This window comes from Bos indicus x Bos taurus, unplaced genomic scaffold (assembly GCF_003369695.1).
Source record: "Bos indicus x Bos taurus breed Angus x Brahman F1 hybrid unplaced genomic scaffold, Bos_hybrid_MaternalHap_v2.0 SuperScaffold_100126, whole genome shotgun sequence".
Taxonomy (NCBI): Eukaryota; Metazoa; Chordata; class Mammalia; order Artiodactyla; family Bovidae; genus Bos; species Bos indicus x Bos taurus.
Genome location: NW_020867066.1, coordinates 464,580 through 487,869, shown reverse-complemented (window position 1 = coordinate 487,869; position 23,290 = coordinate 464,580). Strand labels below are relative to the sequence as shown.

Genomic DNA, 23,290 nt, shown 5'->3' with positions numbered 1-23,290 from the left:
CCCAGGCCCCTTGCTTTGGGAGCACAGGTTCTTAGCCACTGGACCACCAGCAATGTTCCCCATCTTTTCTTCTTTGTGTTTCTTCTTTTCCTCCCACGGTGCCCTCTGGTGTAGCCTGCTCCTCTGTCCCTGGGTTTTGCTGTGGACTTGTCCTCTACTCACCCACACTGAGCTGCCATGCCCCTGCCCTCCCACCCACAGACTGCTTCTTTCTTTAGCACATAACTGATCCTTACTGGCCTGGGTGAGTTGCTGCCGGAACCAGACCACAGCCCTAAGCCTAGTCCAGTAGGGGCTGTCGGGAAGAGAAGAGCCTGAATCATGACCCAGTCAGGGGTGAGGAACCAGGGCCTCAGATGGAGGCAGGGCCTGGAGACTTGCTCAAAGTCAAAAGCACCTTGAAGGGAGCAGGGAAGATCCACATGGGAGATGGCACAGAGGCTGTGACCTAGACCTGCCATTGTCCATGTCTGCTGGTGATGTTCCTTTCTCGTTAAGCTTGAGGCTCTCAGCTGGGCCCAGGACAGTGTCTTGAAGAGACTAAACCAGAACAGGCAAGGTAGTAGGAAGCTCTTCCCCATCTCCCTCTGAAGCCAGTATGTCTCCTGACTTACGCACACCCCTGCAATCAGGTCGTGTATAGGTTCTCCCAAAGCACCGTGCACTCCCGGTTTTCAGTGTGCACGCTGCGCCTCTACCTCAGAGACCTGTTCCCTCCATCATCTGGCTGGTGAACGTCTCCTCATTTTCTGAGTTGATCTAACAAATCTTTGAGACCCTCAATTCTTCGTTAGTGTCTTATCTTTTCTTTTAAGATAGAAATTATGGTACACTGTTTTCACAGTAGCCAAAAGTTGGAAGGAACTAAATCCTTACAATGAAATATTCTTCAGTTTTAAAAAGGAAGAAAATTCTGACCTATGGATAAACCTTCATGATATCTTTCCAAATGGTATAAGCCAGACACAAAGGGAATGAATACTCTGATTCCACTTATGTGAGATTCCTAGAGTAGTCAAATTCAAGGAGACAGGAAGTAGGATGGTGGTCTCCAGGGACTGGTGGATGGGAAATGGGAAGTTGTTTGTTTAATGGGTATAGAATTTCAGTTTTAGCAGGCAAAAAATTTCTCGAGCTTGGCTGTACAACAATGTGAATATACTGAACACCAAACTGTCCACTAAAAAATGGTTATGCAGTTAAATTTTATGTTATGTGAATTTTACTATAATGAAAATAAAAGCTACCACCTATAGCATGCTTTATAATTTGGAATCTGTATTTCACAGTAAGTACCTTGAGGTTTTTTAAAATCAGGGAGCATCTTGTTTTCATCTTTTTTCCCCAGAAAGTGGCATTCTGCAGGGCACAGAGAGGTGCTTAGGGACTGCTGGTTTCGAGGGTGAGTAGCAGGTGTGAGCAGCCAGTAACCAACACATACACAAGACAGCTCTGAATAATGGAAAGAACTGCTCTTTAAAACTCTCAGCACCACAGACCCATCTAGTGGACTGTAGCTGTAATTTAGTGAATAATACCCTTGTAACATAAAAATGAAAAAAAATAAATATTCAACTTAACTCCCAAATGCTACCCAGAGAGCAGCTTCAGTTAGTCACAGGGCAAAAGCTGGTCTTAATTATTTCCAGTTCCAGTGTAGGTCAGAAATAAGGTGAACTGGTGTGTCAGGAAAACATTAACCACAGCTCTTGATATAATCCTGTCCCCTAGAGCACTCAAGGCAATGGTTATTTACTGTCAGACAATGTGTCTGTCAGATTTTCCATTGTAAATGTAATTCTGTTAACTTGCACTTGTCTTAAATTTTCCCCAAAGGCATAGAATATGAATTATCTAAGAAACTCTGTAACACAACTTAGGAACATAACAGATTCTTTATTCTTCCTTCTTAATACCTGAAAATCATAGGATTATTGATATTCTAAAATGTTTCAGGCAAATTAAATTTGGAGACTGAATTAATGACTGTAGCAACTTGACACAGTATCGCCATTAGCTTCATTTCTGTGTGGGGAGATGATACCTGGGCAGCATGTTTATGAAGCCATTTCACTTCACATGTGTACATCCTACCTATTCCTCTTCTGCTTATGGTCCCCACCCCCGTCACTCCAGGAGACACGTTTGGTGTTGGATTTGATTGAGAGAGGCTGCTGTCGGTGGGGAGGGGACATGTGAGTGAACCAGCCTAGCAGAAGGGAGGCTTTATTCTGTTTTCCTCATTCCTTCTGCTGTCAGGATTCCTGGAAGTTACGGCCAATAGGAAAGTGTAGTAGGTACTATGCAGGATTTTAATCCATAGAAGAAATAGCAAGTGAAAATAAAGAACCAAGACTTCCCTCGTTTTGCAGTGGAGAAGAATTCACCTGCCGGTGCAGGGAACACTGGTTCAATCCCTAGTCTGAGAAGATTCCACCTGCCAAAGAGCAAGTAAGTCCATGCGGCACAACTACTGAGCCTGCATGCCACAACTACTCAAGCTTGTGCTCAGGAACAAAAGGAGTGAGAAGCCCGTGCACTGCAACAAGGCATAGCCCACACTCATCACAACTAGAGACAGCCTGGATCACAATAAACTGTGGAAAATTCTGTAAGAGATGGGAATACCAGACCACCTGACCTGCCTCTTGAGAAACTTGTATGCAGGTCAGGAAGCAACAGTTAAAACTGGACATGGAACAACAGACTGGTTCCAAATAGGAAAAGGAGTATGGCAAGGCTGTATATTGTCACCCTGCTTATTTAACTTATATGCAGAGTACATCATGAGAAACACTGGGCTAGAAGAAGCACAATCTGGAATCAAGATTGCTGGGAGAAATATCAATAACATCAGATATGCAGATGACACCACCCTTATGGCAGAAAGAGGAACTAAAAAGCCTCTTGATGAAAGTGAAAGTGGAGAGTGAAAAAGTTGGGTTAAAGCTCAACATTCAGAAAAATGAAGATCATGGCATCTGGCCCCATCACTTCATGGGAAACAGATAGGGAAACAGTGGAAACAGTGTCAGACTTTATTTTTATGGGTTCCAAAATCACTGCAGATGGTGACTGCAGCCGTGATATTAAAAGACACTTACTCCTTGGAAGAAAAGTTATGTCCAACCTACATAGCATATTCAAAAGCAGAGACATTACTTTGCCAACAAAGGTCCATCTAGTCAAGGCTATGGTTTTTCCTGTGGTCATGTATGGATGTGAAAGTTGGACTGTGAAGAAGGCTGAGCACCAAAGAATTGATGCTTTTGAACTGTGGTGTTGGAGAAGACTCTTGAGAGTCCCTTGGACTGCAAGGAGATCCAACCAGTCCATTTGAAGGAGATCAGCCCTGGGATTGCTTTGGAGGGAATGATGCTAAAGCTGAAACCTCCAGTACTTTGGCCACCTCATGGAAAGAGTTGACTCATTGGAAAACACTCTGATGCTGGGAGGGATTGGGGGCAGGAGGAGAAGGGGACGACAGAGGATGAGATGGCTGGATGGCATCACTGACTCGATGGACATGAGTCTGAGTGAACTCCAGGAGTTGGTGATGGACAGGGAGGCCTGGCATACTCTGATTCATGGGATCGCAAAGAGTTGGACACGACTGAGCGACTGAACTGAAACTGAACTGAACACAGCAATCATGACCCAGCTCAGCCAAAATTAAAAAAAAAAAAAAAAAAAAAAAACTGAGGTAAATAGTACCTTAGGTTTCCTGGTTTTCTGAACATGGGCTACATTTTTTATTTAGATGATTTTTGTGGTTGATTTGATGATTTTAGAGAGTCCTGGGCCATATTAAAGCATTTTTCAGCTCTAGAGGTAGACTAATTTTGTTTGTTTTTGCTCACAGCTATTACTTGGGTAATACATTTTTACAGATGCTTACGAGACCTTGGTATAATGTGCAAAAAATATTTTTCTCCTTTTTAACATAATATTTTCCTAGAAACCCCTCCCTTCATTCTCAGCGTGTCCCCCTTCCCCTGCCAACTTCCTAATTCCTTGCGATTTAGACTCTGGTGCCAGGGTCAGTAGCACCTGCATCTCCTGGAGCTTCTTAGAAATGCAGAGTCTCAGGCCCATTCAGCTCACTTTCTCAGCATTGCATTTAAATAAGACCTTCTAGTAAATTACTTTTTCTCCCAAAGACAGTTTTTGATGACTGATAGCTAGTGATTTCCAAGAAATATCCTTAGACAGTTTGAGACTGAGCTCATGAATCACCCAAACCCCTATTGTGACTGAGCAGGAGGCTCTAGAAAAATCTCTGCCACCTAACCCTACAGATTTACTTACTTTTATATTCTATAAGTTGGGCCTTTACAATATAATCTAATTCTGTGTGATTCTACTGCATTTATTTGCATCTTTTCAGTGGAGTCTGTCATCATCACAGGCAATTTTCATCCTGCTCCCAACTTCCCCACCAACCTACTGCGGGGACTGGAGGGATTTCCCACAGGCTCAGCCCTGCCTGGACCTGGAGTCAGAAAGAGCTGAGTGTAGCAGTGTATGCAGTTCTTTCACCACCTAATGGGATAAAAAATGAGTCTTCCTGCCCCAAGCAGGGCATGAGGTCTCTCTGGTCTGTTCCCCAGGTACCATGTGCCCCACTCAGCTGCAGGTTTCTCTGTCAGCCCAGCTGTGGGTGTCAGTTCTTCCTGCCGACAGCCGGCACACCTGACCTCAGGCACAGTTTTTTTTTTTTTTTCCTGTTAATTAACCTCTCTTTATTTTCATTTGAACAGAAATAGATTCTAGCAAAGTGATGGGCATCTATTCAAATGAGTCATTAAAAGCCCACTGACAGCTGCTCACAGGCGATGATAAGTGCCTCTTGTAGAGATTTATGATGGAGAAAAGTAATGTACCTCATTTGCCATTTTCTTTCCAAGAAAGATGCACAGGGGCTCACCTTCAGGTTACTGTATGTCTCAATCTTCTATCTCTTGCTTCTGAATCCAGAACATGGAGGCAGGCAGATTTACTGCCTGTAATGCCACTTCCCCCTCCCAGGATGGCAGAGACCAGTTTGTTGTTGTTGTTTAAATTATTTGTTTATTGGCCACAAGAGCAGCATGTGGGGCCTCAGTCCCCCAACCAGGGACTGAACATTGGAAGTCAGGAGCTTTAACCAGTGGACCACCAGGGAAGTCTCATAGCAGAGCCCAGCTTTGCTCTAAGACTTGGGTGAATTTGACGGATCTGAGGTATTCTCTCTTCAGGAATCATTCCAGGCGGCCCAAGGAACCTTGAGGGACTTGAAGGAGGTTATGGGTTCCTCTCAGAAAGGTTTCCCTCAGTCATCCAAGGAGCCAGGCAGGACAGCATCTCACCTCTCAGCAGATCTCGTCCTACCTGGATGTGGCACCCAGACAGCCATCTTCATGGTGAAGCAGTGTGGGAAGCGGCCAGGCTGAGGGCAGCGCAGGGGGGACAAGGCTCCTGGAGGCACACTCTTTATTCCCACTCACCACGTACATCCCTGTATTCACTTCATGCTTTAACTCTCTGGTCATAGGATCTCTATGTTAAGCCTGTACATTTAATTGCAGCTACACTCCTTCCCACTTTCTCTGTTCTAGCTTCACAGAGGGACATGATAAGGTGCCAGGCCATCCAGGTGATAAGGAGGCCATCAGCAGATAGAGAAAAGAGCCTGAGGATGTGGATTTGAGTCCCATCCTGTGACTGATGGGCTCTGATATTTCAGGCAGACTAATTCATCTAACTAAGCCTCAATCTTTTCTTTTGCAAAATGAAAGTGATAGGATGTAGCCTGTAGGGTTGTTGTACAACTTAACAAGATAAGACATGTAAAGCACCCAGTATGGGGATCAGAGTAATTGCTTGGATAAAGATGGCCATCATTTTCATTAGGTGTAAAATGACCATAACCACTTATATTGCAAAAGTTGTCTGTCCCATGAGAAAATAGGTGCTGGCCATTTGAAGTTGTATCTATAGCTGTAGGGTCCATGTGTTGTGTCTTTCTCTGTATGGTTTATCATATACCTAAATAATATGGTGATAGATTTTCCATAAATTTGTCTGGCCTGAGTTAAAATCTAAGTTCCCCATGGAAGCTTCTTTTTCTCAGGACACCACAGGTAATACAAATAAAGACAGTCAAATCCAATACAGATTCTGCTGTCAATATGTACAGTTCATCCAAAGAAACAAGAAAATGACTATATTAACTTTGTAAGCTAGAAAGAGGTCATAATTTTTATAGAGGTTTTTACAAAAATAATATCTTTTTTTTTTTTTTTTTAATGACATAACATCTGTTAGGATTGGGACAAGCCCACATGAGGGGACAGGGGGAGCATTTCCAAGGATTCAGGCATGTGAGAGAGACTTAATGATGTGTGGTTAGGGTTCCAGCAGATGGAAATGCATTCAGTAGAAATGCATGTGAAAGTTCTTTAGGAGTTGGGGTCAACATAAGCAAAAACATGATGTCCTGATCCAGTGAGTGAAGAACTAGGCACCTGCAGAGCATTTCAGAAAATCAGCTACCAGGTGTGCAGCAGACACTTTCATACTCAAACCTGAAAAGTACTGAGTGACCCCAAGGAAGCTGACTTGTGGACATGTGCGTCAGTTGGGACGGTTGTGTAGAAGAGACATCCTGGGATGGAGTGATGGGCACAGAGCCGACTGTTGGGAGTTTAATCCGAGAAGTGAGAGCATGAGGACCAGAGTAGGCAGATGCGGGAGGCAGGGAGCCCGGAGCTGTTGTGCCTCCAACAAAATGTCTTGGGAAAGTGATTCCACTTTTTGGGATCAAACATATGTCAATTAAAACAAAGCTCTGAACATCCAGGTTTGTGAATGTGCAGGGAATCGAGTGGGAGTAGAAAATGGTATCATATTTCTGGAGGGTAGGTTAATAGCTTAATGGCTTCCTCTGAAAATGTTCATGTTTGATTCTCAGCAGTTCCACGTCTGAGAGTTTATCTGAAGGAAATGATTAAGGTTGTTTGCAAAAACAAGATTTAGCTTCAAGGATATTTAACAGAGTTATATATAATAGTAAATTATTGGAGATTGCCTAAATATCCAGCAGTAGAGGGTTTGGTAAATGATCACATATATTGTAATATTTTGTAGTTATTAAAATAAATGTTCTTATGAAGTACTAAATGAAAAAATGTAACAGTATGTTCGTATTAATCCCATTTTGTTTATATATGTGAACTTGTGCCTTCAAGAACACATAGAGTAGACTAGAAAGTAAAAATGTCGTCTTGAAAATGTTTTTTTCAGAGTGTTGAGGCTAGCTAGTATTTACTTTTCAAATTCATTTGCACTGTTTAGTTTTAAGGAAAGAGTTTGTTTTAGCTTGTTTTTTAAAAGGTGATGCAACCTGGCACTCTGGTGCTGACTGTGGACCTTAAAATGAAGAACTGAGTCATGAAACACTGCAAGAGTAGTCTTCAGGGCTTGGCACCGTGCTTTACTCAGGAAAGTAAGGTGGACAGTTCAGCCCCTGAGCCTAGGAAGGAAATCGTGAGAGTAAAGTGGGAAAGACGAAGGAAGGGGTTGTTTTGTGTGGGGCATTGGATGTTGATTATGTTGAGTTTGAAGTGTGAAGAGAGATCCAGGTGCAAGTGTCTAACAAGTTGGTGTCATCATCAACCTGGTTGGAAAAACAGAAAGGAGCCATTGTAAAGCAAATAAAATAAGATTTTCTCCAAGTGTCTTTATAATTTATTTATTTATTTATTTTTGGCTGTGCTGGGTCTCTGTTGCTGCTCGGGCAGAAAGCAAAGAGGAACTAACGAGCCTTTTGATGAAAGTGAAAGGGAAGAGTGAAAAAGCTGGCTTAAAATTCAACATTCAATAAATGAAGATCATAGTATCTGGTCCAGTCACTTCGAGGCAGATAGATGGGGAAACAATGGAAAGTGACAGACTTTATTTTCCTGGGCTCCAGAATCACTGTGGTCAGTGCCGGCAGCCATGAAATTAAAAGACATTTGCTCAGGCAGTGAGTGGAGACTTCTAGTTGTGGTGAGTGGAGAGTGCTCTACTTATGGTGTATTGGCTTCTCATCGTGGTGTCTTCTCTTGTTATAAAGCATGGTCTATAGGGTGTGAGGTTTTAGTAGATGTGGCATGTGGGCTCAGTAGTTTTGGTTCCCAGGTTCTAGAGCACAGGCTCAATAGTTGTGGTGCATGAGCTTAGTTGCTTTGTGGGATGTGGGATTCTCCCAGACCAGGGATTGCACCCATGACTCTTGTACTGGCAGCTGGATTCTTTACCACTGAGCCTCCAGGGAAGCCCTCCAAGTATCTTTAGATTGAAGGATGTAAGGTTAGTGATACTGGTGATACTCTCCATGGGCAATTGGTAAAACCCTTTGTTTACCCAGAAAAGTCATTCAGACTATAGTTTTGATGACTGAACTGTAGAAATAGCCAGAACCAGGTTTTCTTTGAGTTGCCTTTTTCTTTTGGGGTGCCTGTGGCCATGCAACATGTGGGATCTTGGTCGTTCGACCAGGGATTGAACCCACATTCCCTGTAGTGGAAGCACAGAATCATAGCCACTGGGCTGCCAGGGAAGCCCTCCATTTATTTTTTTAGTTAGTTAGTTCTCCTCACTGGAATTTGGAGTTCACAGTCCTATGGTCATGAATAGCCCTATGCTGCTGCTAAGTCACCTCAGTCGTGTCCCATTCTGTGTGACCTCATAGACGGCAGCCCACCGTGTTCCCCCATTCCTGGGATTCTCCAGGCAAGAATACTGGAGTGGGTTGCCATTTTCTTCTCCAATGCATGAAAGTGAAAAGTGAAAGTGAAGTTGCTCAGTGGTGTCCGACTCTTAGCGACCCCACAGACTGCAGCCTACCAGGCTCCTCTATCCATGGGATTTTCCAGGCAAGAGTACTGGAGTGGGGTGCCATCGCCTTCTCCGGAACAGCCCTATAGGTGCCCCTATATATCTCAGACCATTTACTCAAACTCCACAAATGTTCCTGTTTGCAAAGATGGATCAATTTCAGTAGAGCTGATGACATGGAAACATCCATGCATCCTCACAGATAGAGTACTCACTTGTGTCCTGTTGTGGGTTGATTTATGTATGAGAACACCGAGATATGTAGGCATACCTGTTTTTATTGTGCTTCACAGAGAATGCATTTTTTCCCCACAAATTGTACATTTATGGCAAAACTGTGTCAAGCAATACATTGGCACCATTTTTCCTACAGCATTTGTTAACTTCATGTCTCTGTGTCACATTTTGATAATTTGTACAATATTTCAAACCATTTCATTATTAATGAAACGTGTTATTCTGGGATCTGTGATCAGTGTGTTTTAAGGCTCAAATGATGGTTAGCATTCTTTTAGCAATAAACTATTGGAAATTAAGTTGTGTATATCTTTTTAATATATAATGCTATTGTACACTTAGTAGACTACAATATAGAATAAACATAAATCTTTCTGAACAGAGAAAAAAAAATTCATGTAACTTGCTTTATTTTGTGATAGTCACATTACTGAGGTTGTCTGGACCAAATCCAAAATATCTTTGAGGCCTGCCTGTACACAAAACACATGAGTCACATATATATAAACTACACCTTGCCTGTGTGCACAGAATGGCCCATCTGTATAATATAGATTAGGGTTTAAAATAAGGTGCAAAATGTCTGGAGAAACCTATATGCAGGTCAAGAAGCAACAGTTAGAACTGGACATGGAACAACGGACTGGTTGAAAATTGGGAAAGGAGTATGTCAAGGCTGTATTTTGTCACCCTGCTTATTCAACTTATACGCAAAGTACATCATGTGAAATGCTGGGCTGGATGAAGCTCAAGCTGGATGGAATTAAGACTGCTGGGAGAAATGGCAATAACCTCAGATATGCAGATGACACCACCCTAATGGCAATGGCAGAAAGCAAAAAGTAACTAAAGAGCCTGAAGAAAGTGAAAGAGGAGAGTGAAAAAGCTGGCTTAAAATTCAATATTCAGTAAATGAAGATCATAGTGTCCTGTCCAGTCACTTCGTGGCAGATAGATGGGGAAACAATGGAAAGTGACAGACTTTATTTTCCTCCAGAATCACTGTGGTCAGTGACGGCAGCCATGAAATTAAAAGAAGTTTGCTCTTTGGAAGAAAAATATTGACAAACCTAGACAGAATATTGAAAAGTAGAGACATGACTTTGCCAAAAAAAAAGTCCATATAATCAAAGCTATGGTTTTTCAGTAGTCATATATGGATGTAAGGGTTGAACCATAAAGAAGGCTGAGTGCCAAAGAATTGATGCTTTCGAACTGTGGTAACCCTTGGACTGTAAGGAGATCAAACCAGTCAATCCTATAGGGAATCAACTCTGAATATTCATTGGAAGGACCGATGCTGAAGCTGAGGCTCCAATACTTTGGCTACCTGATGGAAAGAGCTGATTCATTGGGAAAGACCCTGATGCTGCAAAAGACTGAAGGCAAGAGAAAGGTTCAATAAAGATGGTTGGATGGCATCACCGACTCGATGGACATGAATTTGAGCAAACTCCAGGAGGTGGTGATGGACAGGGAAGCCTGATGTGCTGTCCATGGGGTTGCAAAGAGTTGGACATGACTGACACACTAAACAACAACAACAACAAAAATATCTTATAGACGTATTATCTTTGTAAGATAATAAAATTAGCTAAGCCCAATTTTCTTATGTTTAATATCTATAAATATAAATTCTTTTTTGAAATGCCATGATTGATTTGACAGGCTAAGTTGTGAGACTTTAGAGGTATTCAAATCAGAAAAATCAAAATTTCTAAGAATTCTGATTATATTGCATAGAAAGATTTAGTTCTCTTTAAAGCTATGATTTTTAAAATTTTACTGATTTACAAATGATCGAAAGCATGTCTTACACCCTTATCAATTCCAGATTCTAAATAGAGATGAAATCATCTCTAGGGAAGCTTCCTTCAGGGAATTTGCAGTTAGACATCCCTGGTGGCTCAGAGGGTAAAGAATCTGCCTGCAAGGCAGAAGACCCAGGCTTCATCCCTGGGTCAGGAAGATCCCCTGGAGTAGGAAATGGCAACCCACTCTACTGTTCTTCTCTTGAGAATTCCATGGACAGAGAAGCCTGGTGAGCTACATTCCATGGGGTCGCCAAAAGTCAGACAAGACTGAGTGACTAATACTTTCTTTCACTTTCAAACTCATTGGTAAAAAAGTCAGTTTATGCATACATATTTAAATGCAGTTTCATTCCCTACCAGCGAGAAGGCAATGGCACCCCACTCCAGTACTCTTGCCTGAAAAATCCCATGGACGGAGGAGTCTGGTAGGCTGCAGTCAATGGGGTCGCTAAGAGTCGGACATAACTGAGCGACTTCACTTTCACTTTTTACTTTCATGCATTGGAGAAGGAAATGGCAACCCACTCTAGTGTTCTTGCCTGGAGAATCCCAGGGACGGGGGAGCCTGGTGGGCTGCTGTCTATGGGGTCGCACAGAGTCAGACACGACTGAAGTGATTTAGCAGGAGCAGCAGCATTTAACCTGCATTGTATAGATTCTTTAATCTTATTGCTAGTGACTTAATTTCTCCCTGCTTTGATATTAATAAATAGACTGACACTTGACATGTATTTTTTCAATTGTAAGTATTAATTTGTTAATAAGATGCCTTTTGTACTGCTCCAATTAAAGGTCCCATGTAAACAGCAAATTTTGTTTATCTTATTGTTGGCCTCATTATGTGCATTTTGTCTACTGGCCTCTGTCTTTTAAGATTTTGCATTTTATATTTTAAGATGTTTCAACATCGAATATAATTAAGATATTTAATATCAGGAAATGATTTCATTTTTCTACCAAAGAATAATTCCTCTTAAATAACAGATCCCTGAGAAAGTGAGTACTTGTTTGTGTATCACTTCTGACTTGCTGACATCTCTGTAAAACTACCCATGTGATTCCCAAGGTCCAATTACCTAAGCAGCAGGAATAAAGCTAATTTAAAAGCTGACTTCTTATGCACCACTTAGGAGACTGCAGGTTTTTCACAGCCAGCAGATGATTTTTTAAGTCATCTTGCTTTATTTATGAATGTTAGTTACATACATCCATACACATTTATACACATACACCACACACACATACCTGTCCTCCCCTTTAACATACCACATAATGGATACTATGTGATAATCACAGAAAACAATTTTCAGCATATTAAGCATCCCTTCAGGGAAATCTGAATAAAACTGCATAAAATCTTGAAGTGAAGTGAAGTGAAAGTCAGTTGTGTCCAACTCTTTGAGACCCCATGGACTATAGAGTCCATGGAATTCTCCAGGCCAGAATACTCAAGTGGGTAGCATTTCCCTTCTCCAGAGGATCTTCCAAACCAGGGATCGAACCCAGGTTTCTGGCATTGTGGGCAGATTCTTTACCAGCTGAGCTACAATCTTAAGAAGGCATAAAAATTGCTCTAGTTTATATTCCATATGCTTGGGATGATGGTGGTCTCAACCAGGGACATTTGTGACTATCTGCCATTTTTGATTGCCACAATTTGGGGATTGAATCTGGTACCTAGTGGGTAGAGTTCATGGGTACTTTTAAACATCTTACAATATACATGACAGTCTCCTCACCCCCCAACAATGAATTATCTGACCCAAAATGTCACTAAGACCATGCTTGAGAAACTACAGACTACTCTTTATATGTAATAGAACTTTGAAAATTCATCTTCAACAATCAGGGTTTCTCCTAGGTTTGTTGTATCCTGGTTATTCTTAATCCCCCTTGGTCTCTTTATAGTGTGGCATTGTGGGAAGAACAGGAGCTGGAAAAAGTTCCCTCATCGCTGCCATTCTTAGATTGTCAGAACCCGAAGGTGGCTTTCGGATTGATGGGATCTGGACAAACAACATTGGACTTCATGATTTAAGGAAGAAAATGTCAGTTGCACCTCAGGTATGCACATCAGAGCATTGTCACATTGTTCTTTTTATAACATATCTAAGTTTAATTGCTTTTAATTTGCCTTTTTTTTTTTTTTTTTCAAATTACATCAAAGGATTGATCCTTTTTTTCCTAATAGAGCACAGTTTTAACATCAGGTATTTTCAACAGACATTTTCATCAGACACATGTTTTGTTTCTTTGTTCATTCGTTAGTTTTGTGTGCATGTGATTTAATAAATTACTGAGATAGATTTCTGGACTCAGTCTTCCTCAGTTTCCACAATTTTATCCGCTGATAACCACATAATTCTGAGAACAAAAGGATAAATGGTTTGTTTAGCACTGGAGAGGTTCCTATAGGGAAACATGACTTTTAAGTGTCTTACAGATGGAATTTCACTGTGGGAAATGAAGACATCTTTTCAAAGGTGATTATCTTCTTGGAGGACTTTCTGTGAAACTGTTGAGCTTTGAGAATTACAGGTTATATAGATGCTTTGGCGAGACTTTGACAATTCATCCATTAGTAAATAATTTTCACCAGGAGGCAGTATAGAATAATGAGGTAGAGCAGGTGACTGAGAAATCTGTCTCTATGTACCTCAGTTTTCTCTGTCTTACAAGATAACTAACAGTACCGACCCCTTGAGCTGTTGTGAGGACAAAATATGTCACTAAGTGTGAAGTGCTTCATGTAGACCCAGATGTGACTGCCGTGATAGTGGAGCATTGAATTGGCCATTAGCCAGTCTTTTCCTGGACTCTGATTCTATTTTCTTTTCTTCTGTGTCTTAAAGAAGTATAACTTTCAGAGAGTGTTTTGGAGACTCGATTCATATGCACAGTAGACACTCATGTCATTCCTTGTGGTTCATTCACTCAACATCATTCGGTGAATATTTACTGAGACATTACTATCCTTCAGGTATATAGCCAAAGGCAACCTAGATCCTGCATCCTCATCTTCCATCCTGCCCTCTCCTTTGACAGACTTACTGATTTTTAAAAAAGGAATTTGAATTTATTTTATATACTTGATAATCATCTGCCCATCAAAGGAAACTCAGATAAATACCCTCATGAGATGAAAAACAGAGAGGAGATGAGACAAAGTGATCCAGGCAATTGTGCTTTCTGGAATGTGGGTTTAATGTGCCCTGAAATGCCTGTGTATTAGCAAGCATCTCAACATGGCACCCAAAGGGAAGGAGAACGTGGGCTTGGATCTTACAACTGAGTACAGCTGTTGCTATACCCATGGCCTCTAAAATACCTGGAATTACTCTAAGTTCTCTTGTTTTTCTAATTAATTTGTTTTTAATTGAAAGATAATTACTTTACAATATTCTTTTGGTTACTGCCATATATCAACATGGATCAGCCATAGGTATACATATGCCCCCTCCCTCTTGAATGTCCTTCCCACCTCCCACCTCATGCCACCCCTCTACGTTATCACAGAGCACTGGATTTGAGCTCCCTGCTCATACAGCAAATTTCCACTGGCTATCTAATTTTACATATGGTAATGTATATGTCTAAATACTTTTGAAACCAAGATACAGCTTTACAGACTACAGTGAAATGCCACCTCATACCCTTTAAGACATCTACTATCAAAAAGAAAAATGAAAGAGAGAAAGAAAGAAGATGGGTTGGCAGTATTGGCAAGGATGTAGAGAAGTTAGAATCCTTGTTCGTTGCTGGTAGGAATGTAAGATAGTACAGCCACTGTGGAAAACAAGTAGTCATTTCTCAAAAAAGTTAAAGATAGAATTATTATATGATCTACCAATTCTACTTTAAAGTATAAACCCAAAAGAATTGAAAGAAAGATCTTGAAGTGATACCTGCACTTGCATGTTCATAGCAGCATTATTCTCAGTAGCAAAAAGGTGGAGGCACCTAAAGGACCATTGACAGATGAATCAATAAACAAAATGTAGTGCGTATATGTATACAGTGGAGTATTATTCAGACTTAGAAAGGAAGGAAGTTCTGACTCCTGCTACAGCACAGATGAACCTTGAGGAAATTAAGCTAAGTAAAATAAGCCAATCAAAAAGGACAAATACTGTATGATTCTGAAAGGTTGTTGTTGAATCACGCGAATACACCGGGATTCTTGGCCCCCGGAGGAGAAAAATTCAATCCGGGGCCAGAGATGAGGCTTGATCGCTCAGAGCTTTTGTGTAATAAAGTTTTATTAAAGTATAAAGGAGTTAAAGAAAGCTTCTGACATAGGCATCAGAAGGGGGCAGAAAGAGTACCCGCTTGCTAGCACAAGCAATGAGGTTATATAATCCAAAGAATGTCTGGAGGTTGTAAAGACCTCATCAGACCTACTCCCATAATTTACATTTTAAGATAACACTGTCCTCAGGCAAGTACATCCTTGTAAAGACCAGGTCTACTCCCATAATTAACATTTTAAGATAACAGAAGGTTGAATCCAAAGACTGTCCTTAGGCAGGATACATTATTGTTATATAATCCTAAGGAATGTGGAGAAAGAAAAGAAGTTTGTCCTTTCTTCCTCCTTGAGAATTCCAGACCCCTCTCTCCTTGGGGACCCCTAGACTCCCTATCAACCTGCCTAGGAACTGACTCTCTCAATTCTATTAATATGAGCTACGTAGAGTAGTAAACGCATGGAGACAGGAAGTAGAATGGTGGGTGCCAGGAGTTGCTGGGAGTGGGGAGTTGTTGTTTAGTGGGTAGAGTTTCAGTTCTGCAAGATGAAAGAAGTTCTGTGGCTAGAAGGTAAAGATGTACAATAATGTGAATGTATTTAATACCACTGAACTGTGTGCTTACAAATGGTTAAGCTAGTAAATTTCACGTGTATTTTACTACAATTAAATTTTTTTCCCAAAGATATCCCTTTCAGGAAAAATGGGACAAACTTTTTAGCACATTCAGTTTCTATATTTAAAGATTCCCTCTGGTTATTTAATTTATGACTTGTGGTTACAGTAGAAAATAAATGAGTTTAGATTCCCAGGTTTTATGTTTTGATCATACTCATCTCTGAAATAAGATTAGTTAACAGAAATAAAGGGCATGTCTGTAAAATCCTTTCATAACCTTGGATGCTAGGCTTTAGAAACATGTCCTGCATTATTTTTAAAGCTTCTTAATAAGAAAAAGTTGTATGCCTGTGTACATAAAATAACTCTATAAATAAAGAAATAATGTTAGAAGATCCTTGGCTCTGCCAATAATGTTTGGAAGCACATCTGAGCAAAGACTAAACGTACCTTTGCATCAACATGGTTTGGTTCTGTTCTGTTCTGTTGATTTCCACCCTTCCTTTGAGCATGTTCAATGTACGCACTCCAGAGAACATCCTTACAAAATAGTGCTAAGCTTTGTATACATGTAGATTCCTTTCTATATGTTTTTGTCTCCAAGGTACAATATTGGTTGATAAAAGAGGGAGTATCTTTAGAGAACTTGCAATGTGCAAAGGTTTCCAGGAAATCATTCCAGAGACAGCCAGGGATAGAATGTTTGTGTAGACCGAGTGTCAATGTGACCCAACAATTTTATTCCTGCTCTGCCTCAAAGGACTGTGGGGCATTGATGACATCACTCAGCTTCCAGACTTCAGTGTCCTCATTCTTAAACCAGGTCTGGGAATCATTGCTACACAGATTTGTTGTGAAGGTATAACTGGGCTTCCCAAGTGGTGCTAGTGGTAAAAGACCTTCCTGCCAATGCAGGAGACATAAGAGATGCAGGTTCAATTCCTGGGTCAGGAAGATCCACTGGAGGAGGGCATGGCAACTCACTCCAGTATTCTTGCCTGGAGAATCCCAGGGACAGAGGAGTGTGGTGAGCCACAGTCCATGGGATCACAAAGAGTCTGACATGACTGAAGAGACTTACCACACACAACTGGGTGAGATAAGGTTTGTGCCTTATGAACAACAACAAAAAAATGCTCAGTCATCAGGAACTGTTATTATTCTTAATGACTGGGTAACTGACATTTGGATCTTATTTCTGCTTAATAGAAAGAGTAACACCTTCTGGAATGACTTTACTCTTTAATTTCTGCTTATGTGTTCATGGTCCTTGGTGATTTTCTTTACATATATTGTTTACAATATAAACTAAATTGTTCATATAAATATAAATAGTAGAGCAAAGAAACAAAAATAGAAAAAACACAATAGGAATTTGGGGAAAAGTGTAACAGAGACATGTATCTAACGTTTCCACCAAAAGCAAGAAGAGTACTACTTTATTGTACTTTGATTTCATGTTACTCTCCCAGCAACTTCTTTCCTGACCACGACCTTGTACACTTACTTACCAGTCTTCCACCAAGACCTCTGGCCTTTTTTCTCAGCCCTCCCCACACTCTTGGCTATTTTCTTCCTCTCCTTTAGGACAGGGCCTGTATCTCTTGTTTCCGCTCTTCTCATGCTTGTTACAGCCCCTGACAAGTTACACGAGTACTGATAATAATTCCTAACATTTGTGAAATCATTAACACATTTTAGCCCCTTATCTGCAGAGAAGGCAATGGCGTCCCACTCCAGTACTCTTGCCTGGAAAATCACATGGATGGAGGAGCAGTCCGTCCTACTGCAGGTAGCCTGCAGTCCATGAGTTCTCTAAGAGTCAGACACGACTGAGCAACTTCGCTTTCACTTTTCACTTTCATGCCTTGGAGAAGGAAATGGCAGCCCACTCCAGTGTTCTTGCCTGGAGAATCCCAGGGATGGGAGCTCCTGGTGGGCTGCCGTCTATGGGGTCGCACAGAGTCGGACATGACTGAAGTGAATTAGCAGCAGCAGCAGCCCCTTATCTAACCATTTCCTGCTAACCCTCACATTTCTGTTGTTATCTTTACCTGACACATTTAAAAACTGAGGCAATGGGAGCTTGTCCCACTTATCAAGTAAAGGGCAGAGCCAGGAGTCAGATTTTGTGTGTGCTCGATTGTTTTTTCAGGGTTTCGATTGTATAGCAAAATAGTAATGTGTATTTATTAAGCATAGATTTTTAATTTATCCTTCACCACTCTCCAGTATTATTGCCTGGATAATCCCATGGACAGAGGAGCCTGGTAGGCTACAGTCCATGGGGTCCCAAAGAGTCGGACACGACTGAGTGCCTTCACTTTCACTTTCACTCTCCTCTTTGGCTGCAAGCCAACATCACTGGATCATAGAAAAAGCAAGAGAGTTTCAGAAAAACATCTATTTCTACTTTATTGACTATGCCAAAGCCTTTGACTGTGTGGGTCACCACAATCTGTGGAAAATTCTGAAAGAGAGGGGAATGCCAGACCACCTGATCTGCCTCTTGAGAAATGTGTATGCAGGTCAGGAAGCAACAGTTAGAACTGGACATGGAACAACAGACTGGTTCCAAATAGGAAAAGGAGTTCATCAAGGCTGTATATTGTCATCCTGTTTATTTAACTTATATGCAGAGTACATCGTGAGAAACGCTGGACTAGAAGAAACACAAGCTGTAATCAAGATTGCCGGGAGAAATATCAATAACCTCAGATATGCAGATGACACCACCCTTATGGCAGAAAGTGAAGAGGAACTCAAAAGCCTCTTGATGAAAGTGAAAGAGGAGAGTGAAAAAGTTGGCTTAAAGCTCAACATTCAGAAAACGAAGATCACGGCATCTGGTTCTACCACTTCATGGGAAATAGATGGGGAAACAGTGGAAACAGTGTCAGACTTTATTTTTCTGGGCTCCAAAATCACTGCAGATGGTGACTGCAGCCATGAAATTAAAAGACGCTTACTCCTTGGAAGGAAAGTTATGACCAACCTAGATAGCATATTCAAAAGCAGAGACATTACTTTGCCAACAAAGATTCGTCTAGTCAAGGCTATGGTTTTTCCTGTGGTCATGTATGGATGTGAGAATTGGACTGTGAAGAAGGCTGAGCGCAGAAGAATTGATGCTTTTGAACTGTGGTGCTGGAGAAGACTCTTGAGAGTCCCTTGGACTGCAAGGAGATCCAACCAGTCCATTCTGAAGGAGATCAGCCCTGGGATTTCTTTGGAAGGAATGATGCTAAAGCTGAAACTCCAGTACTTTGGCCACCTCATGTGAAGAGTTGACTCATTGGAAAAGAGTCTGATGCTGGGAGGGATTGGGGGCAGGAGGAGAAGGGGGCGACAGAGGATGAGATGTCTGGATGGCATCACTGACTCGATGGACGTGAGTCTGAGTGAACTCCGGGAGTTGGTGATGGACAGGGAGGCCTGGCGTGCTGTGATTCATGGGGTCGCAAAGAGTTGGACACGACTGAGCGACTGATCTGATCTGATCTGATCTGATATAGACTAGAAACAAAGTATCAGAAAGGGAAATAAAGGAAACAATTCCATTGACATCACATCAAAGGGAAAAAAAAAAAATCTAGGAATAAATATACCTAAGGAGGCAAAAGACATTTAGTCCAAAACCTGTAAGACAGTGATGAATGTAATTGAAGATGATACAAACAAAATAAAAGATATTCTGTGTTCTTGGACTGAAAGAATCAATGTTGTTAAGAATAACCATACTATCCAAGACAATTTACAGATTCAGTGCAATCTCTATCAAATTACCATTGGCATTTTTCAAAAAACTAGAATATTTTTTTTTTAATTTGTATGGAAACATAAAATACTCCTAACAGCCAAAACAATATTGAGAGAGAAGAATGAATCTGGAGGAATCACAGTCCCTGACTTCAGGCTATATTGCAAAGTTACAGTAATGGAAAAAGTATGTTACTGTCACAGAAACCAGACACATAGATTAATGGGACAGGATAGAAAACCCAGAAATAAACCCACACACTTATGGTCAATTAATCTAAGACAAAAGAGGTAAGAATATGTAATGAAGAAAAGACAGTCTCTTCAATAAATAGTGTGGAGAAATCTGCAGAGTTCAGTTCAGTTCAGTAGCTCAGTCATGTTTGACTCTTTGTGACCCTATGGACTGTAGCACGCCAGTCTTCCCTGTCTATAACCAATTCCTATAGTTTACTCAAACTCATGTCCATTGAGTTGGTGATGCAGTCCAAGCATCTTGTCCTCTGTCGTCCCCTTCTCCTCCCGCCTTCAATCTTTCCCAGCATCAGGGTCTTTGCAAATGAGTCAGTTCTTCACATCAGGTGGTCAAATTATTGGAGCTTCAGCATCAGTCCTTCCAATGAATATTCAGAACTAATTTCCTTTAGGATGGTCTGGTTGGATCTCCTTGCTGTCCAAGGGACTCTCGAGAGTCTTCTCCAACACCACAGTTCAAAAGCATCAATTCTTCGGCACTCAGTTTTCTTTATAGTCCAACTCTCATATCCATACATGACTCCTGGAAAAACTATAGCTTTGACTAGATGGACCTTTGTTGGCAAAGTAATGGCTCTGCTTTTTAATATGCTGTCTAGGTTGGTCATAACTTTTCTTCCAAGGAGCAAGTGTCTTTTAATTTCATGGCTGCAATCACTATCTGCAGTGATTTTGGAGCCCAAAAATATTAAATCTGCCACTGTTTCCACTGTTTCCCCATCTATTTCCCATGAAGTGGTAGAACCAGATGCCATGATCTTCGTTTTCTGAATGTTGAGCTTTAAGCCAACTTTTTCACTCTCCTGTTTCACTTTCATCAAGAGGCTCTTCTGTTCTTCGCTTTCTGCCATAAGTGTGGTGTCATCTGCATGTCTGAGGTTATTGATATTTCTCCCGGCAATCTTGATTCCAGCTTGTACTTCTTCCAGCCCAGCGTTTCTCATAATGTACTCTGAATATAAGTTAAATAAGCAGGGTGACAATATATAGCCTTGACATACTCCTTTGCCAATTTTGAACCAGTCTGTTGTTCCATGTCCAGTTCTAACTGTTGCTTCCTGACCTGCATACAGATTCCTCAAGAGGCAGGTAAGGTGGTCTGGTATTCCTGTCTCTTTCAGAATTTTCCACAGATTGTGGTGATCCACACAGTCAAAGGCTTTGGCATAGTCAATAAAGCAGAAACAGGCATTTTTCTGGAACTCTCCTGCTTTTTCAATGATCCAATGGATGTTGGCAATTTGATTTCTTGTTCGTCTTCCTTTTGTAAATCCAATTTGAACATCTGGAACTTCATGCTTCATGTACTGTTGAAGCCTGGCTTGAAGAATTTTGAGCATTACTTTGCCAGTGTGTGAGATGAGTGCAATTGTGCGGTAGTTTGAGCATTCTTTGTCATTGCCTTTCTTTGGGATTTGAAATCTGCACAGCTACATGTAAAAGAATGAAATTTGAACGTTCTCTAATGCCATATACAAAAATAAAGTCAAGATGAATTAATGACCTGAAGACCTGTAAGACAAAATACTTTGTCATACAAGATCCTAGAAGAAAACTTAGGCAGAATAATTGTTGACATAAATCACAGCAATATTTTCTTGGATCTGTCCCCTAAAATAATGGAAACAAAAGCAAAAATAAACAAATGGGACCTAATTAAACATAAAAGTTTTGTATCACAAAGGAAACCGTTAAAAAAATACTGAAAAGACAACCTATGAAATAGAAGAAAATATTTGCAAATGATACAAATATTAATTTCTAAAATATTTTAACAGGATTCAAATTAAAGAGATTCCCAACTCCAGATCTGAGCAGTGAATTGCTCAGCTTGTGACTTCAACTGGCTGTTGACTGTGGTCCATGAAACTGCTTCATATCATCATTTCATGTGTGCATGCACACCACACACACACATGCACACACGCACAAAAATTTCACAAAACAATACTGCTCTTGCTCTGTGCTCTGATATCTTCTGTACTACCAGTTCTATTCTAATTCATATAAAAGACAAAATGATGGTCACAGGCACTAAATTGATGTCATGATCCATTGAATACATCTGCAGTTTAACAGACACTGCTTTTCATTGTCCTCTGTTGTGCTGGGCTCCTGGTCCATGTTAGCATCATATGAGGAACTTCACTGTTGTTCCAGATTCTCAGGGCAACCCCACAAGGCTAACCCCAGTTTCCAATAAGTGAACTGAGTCTTGGGAAGGTTAATAACTTACCCTGGGTCTAATAACTAATGAATAATAGAATCAGAACTTAAAACTGTCTGATTCCAAATTTTTTTTTCAATAAATATTGTTGTTCAGTTGCTAAGTCATGTCTGACTCTGTGACCCCATGAACTGCAGCAAACCAAGCTTCTTTGTCCTTCACTATTTCCTGGAGCCTGCTCAAACTCATGTCTATTGAGTCAATAATGCCATTCAACTATCCCATCCTCTATCACCCCCCTTCTCCTCCTGTCCTCAATCTTTCCTAGCATCAGGGTCTTTTCCAATGAGTCAGCTCTTCCCATCAGGTGACCAAAATATTGGAGCTTCAGCTTCAGCATCAGTCTTTCCAGTGAATATTCAGGGTTGATTTTCTTTAAGATTGACTGGTTTGATGTCCTTGCTGTCCAAGGGACTCTCAAGAGTCTTCTCCAATACCACAATTTGAAAGCATAAATTCTTTGGCAATGTTGTACTCATGAGATATTTTCCCCATTTTTTTCTACCAAGCGACTCAAAAGAATTGCCCAAACTATAACAAGAGTGAATAATCATGGAGCAAAGCCATAAGATACTACTCCTACTCCCTGTCCCTCATTTGGACAGTATCAGTTAAGAAATGTGTTATTCACTTATATGTCATGGTCTAATAAGTGAGAGGAGAAAATAATCAAAATTTTATCCCTCCCCAGCCAAGAGCCCTTTGTCTTTACAATGCCTTGCTGGCTCAGAGGTGGAGAAAATCTGTTACTGTGATTATTTGAAGTTACTTGTCTAAGTATGGAAAACTTATGTCTCTCTCAAGTAGGAAGCAATGATACTTGTGTTTCAATACCTTGATTTAGGGAACCGAGGAAGCTGAGAGCAGACACTGCAGAGGGGGAGCCCAGTGCTGTTTCTTTGAGTTGACCCACTTAGGTGAGCCAGGCCCACATCATCTTCCCTGAATCCCTGCTCCCTGTGATCCTGGAAGCGCTGAACTTCGATCTCTCCCTCTCTCTCTCAGAACTGAGGGAGATGTGATAACAGCAAGGACCTGGGTAGGAACCAGAGACAGGAGAGTGGAGATATAGACTGTCAGTCCTTGGGGGAACTTTCAAAGATGAATACTTCTTAAGAAGGTTATCCTAAATTTCTGTTCAAAATTTCAGAAATAAGCAAAAATGAAATTTCTTCTTACATAATTTACTTAAACATAACAGGAAGCCTAAGTATGTGTGTTCTTTGTGCTCAGGATCTGAAATAGTTAAATATGTCCCCCAGAAAGAACAC

At 40.9% G+C, this 23,290-nt stretch overlaps 1 protein-coding gene across 3 annotated transcripts in view; it reads left to right on the top strand.

Annotated features, from left to right (window-relative positions):
* LOC113888431 (multidrug resistance-associated protein 4-like) overlaps positions 1-23,290 on the top strand; it is a 155,739-nt gene that overhangs the window by 97,580 nt on the left and 34,869 nt on the right. For all 3 annotated transcript variants that reach the window (XM_027535557.1, XM_027535558.1, XM_027535555.1), the window contains one exon: positions 12,822-12,977. In XM_027535557.1, coding sequence (XP_027391358.1) covers positions 12,822-12,977 — 156 coding nt within the window. The remainder of the gene's footprint in view (positions 1-12,821; positions 12,978-23,290) is intronic.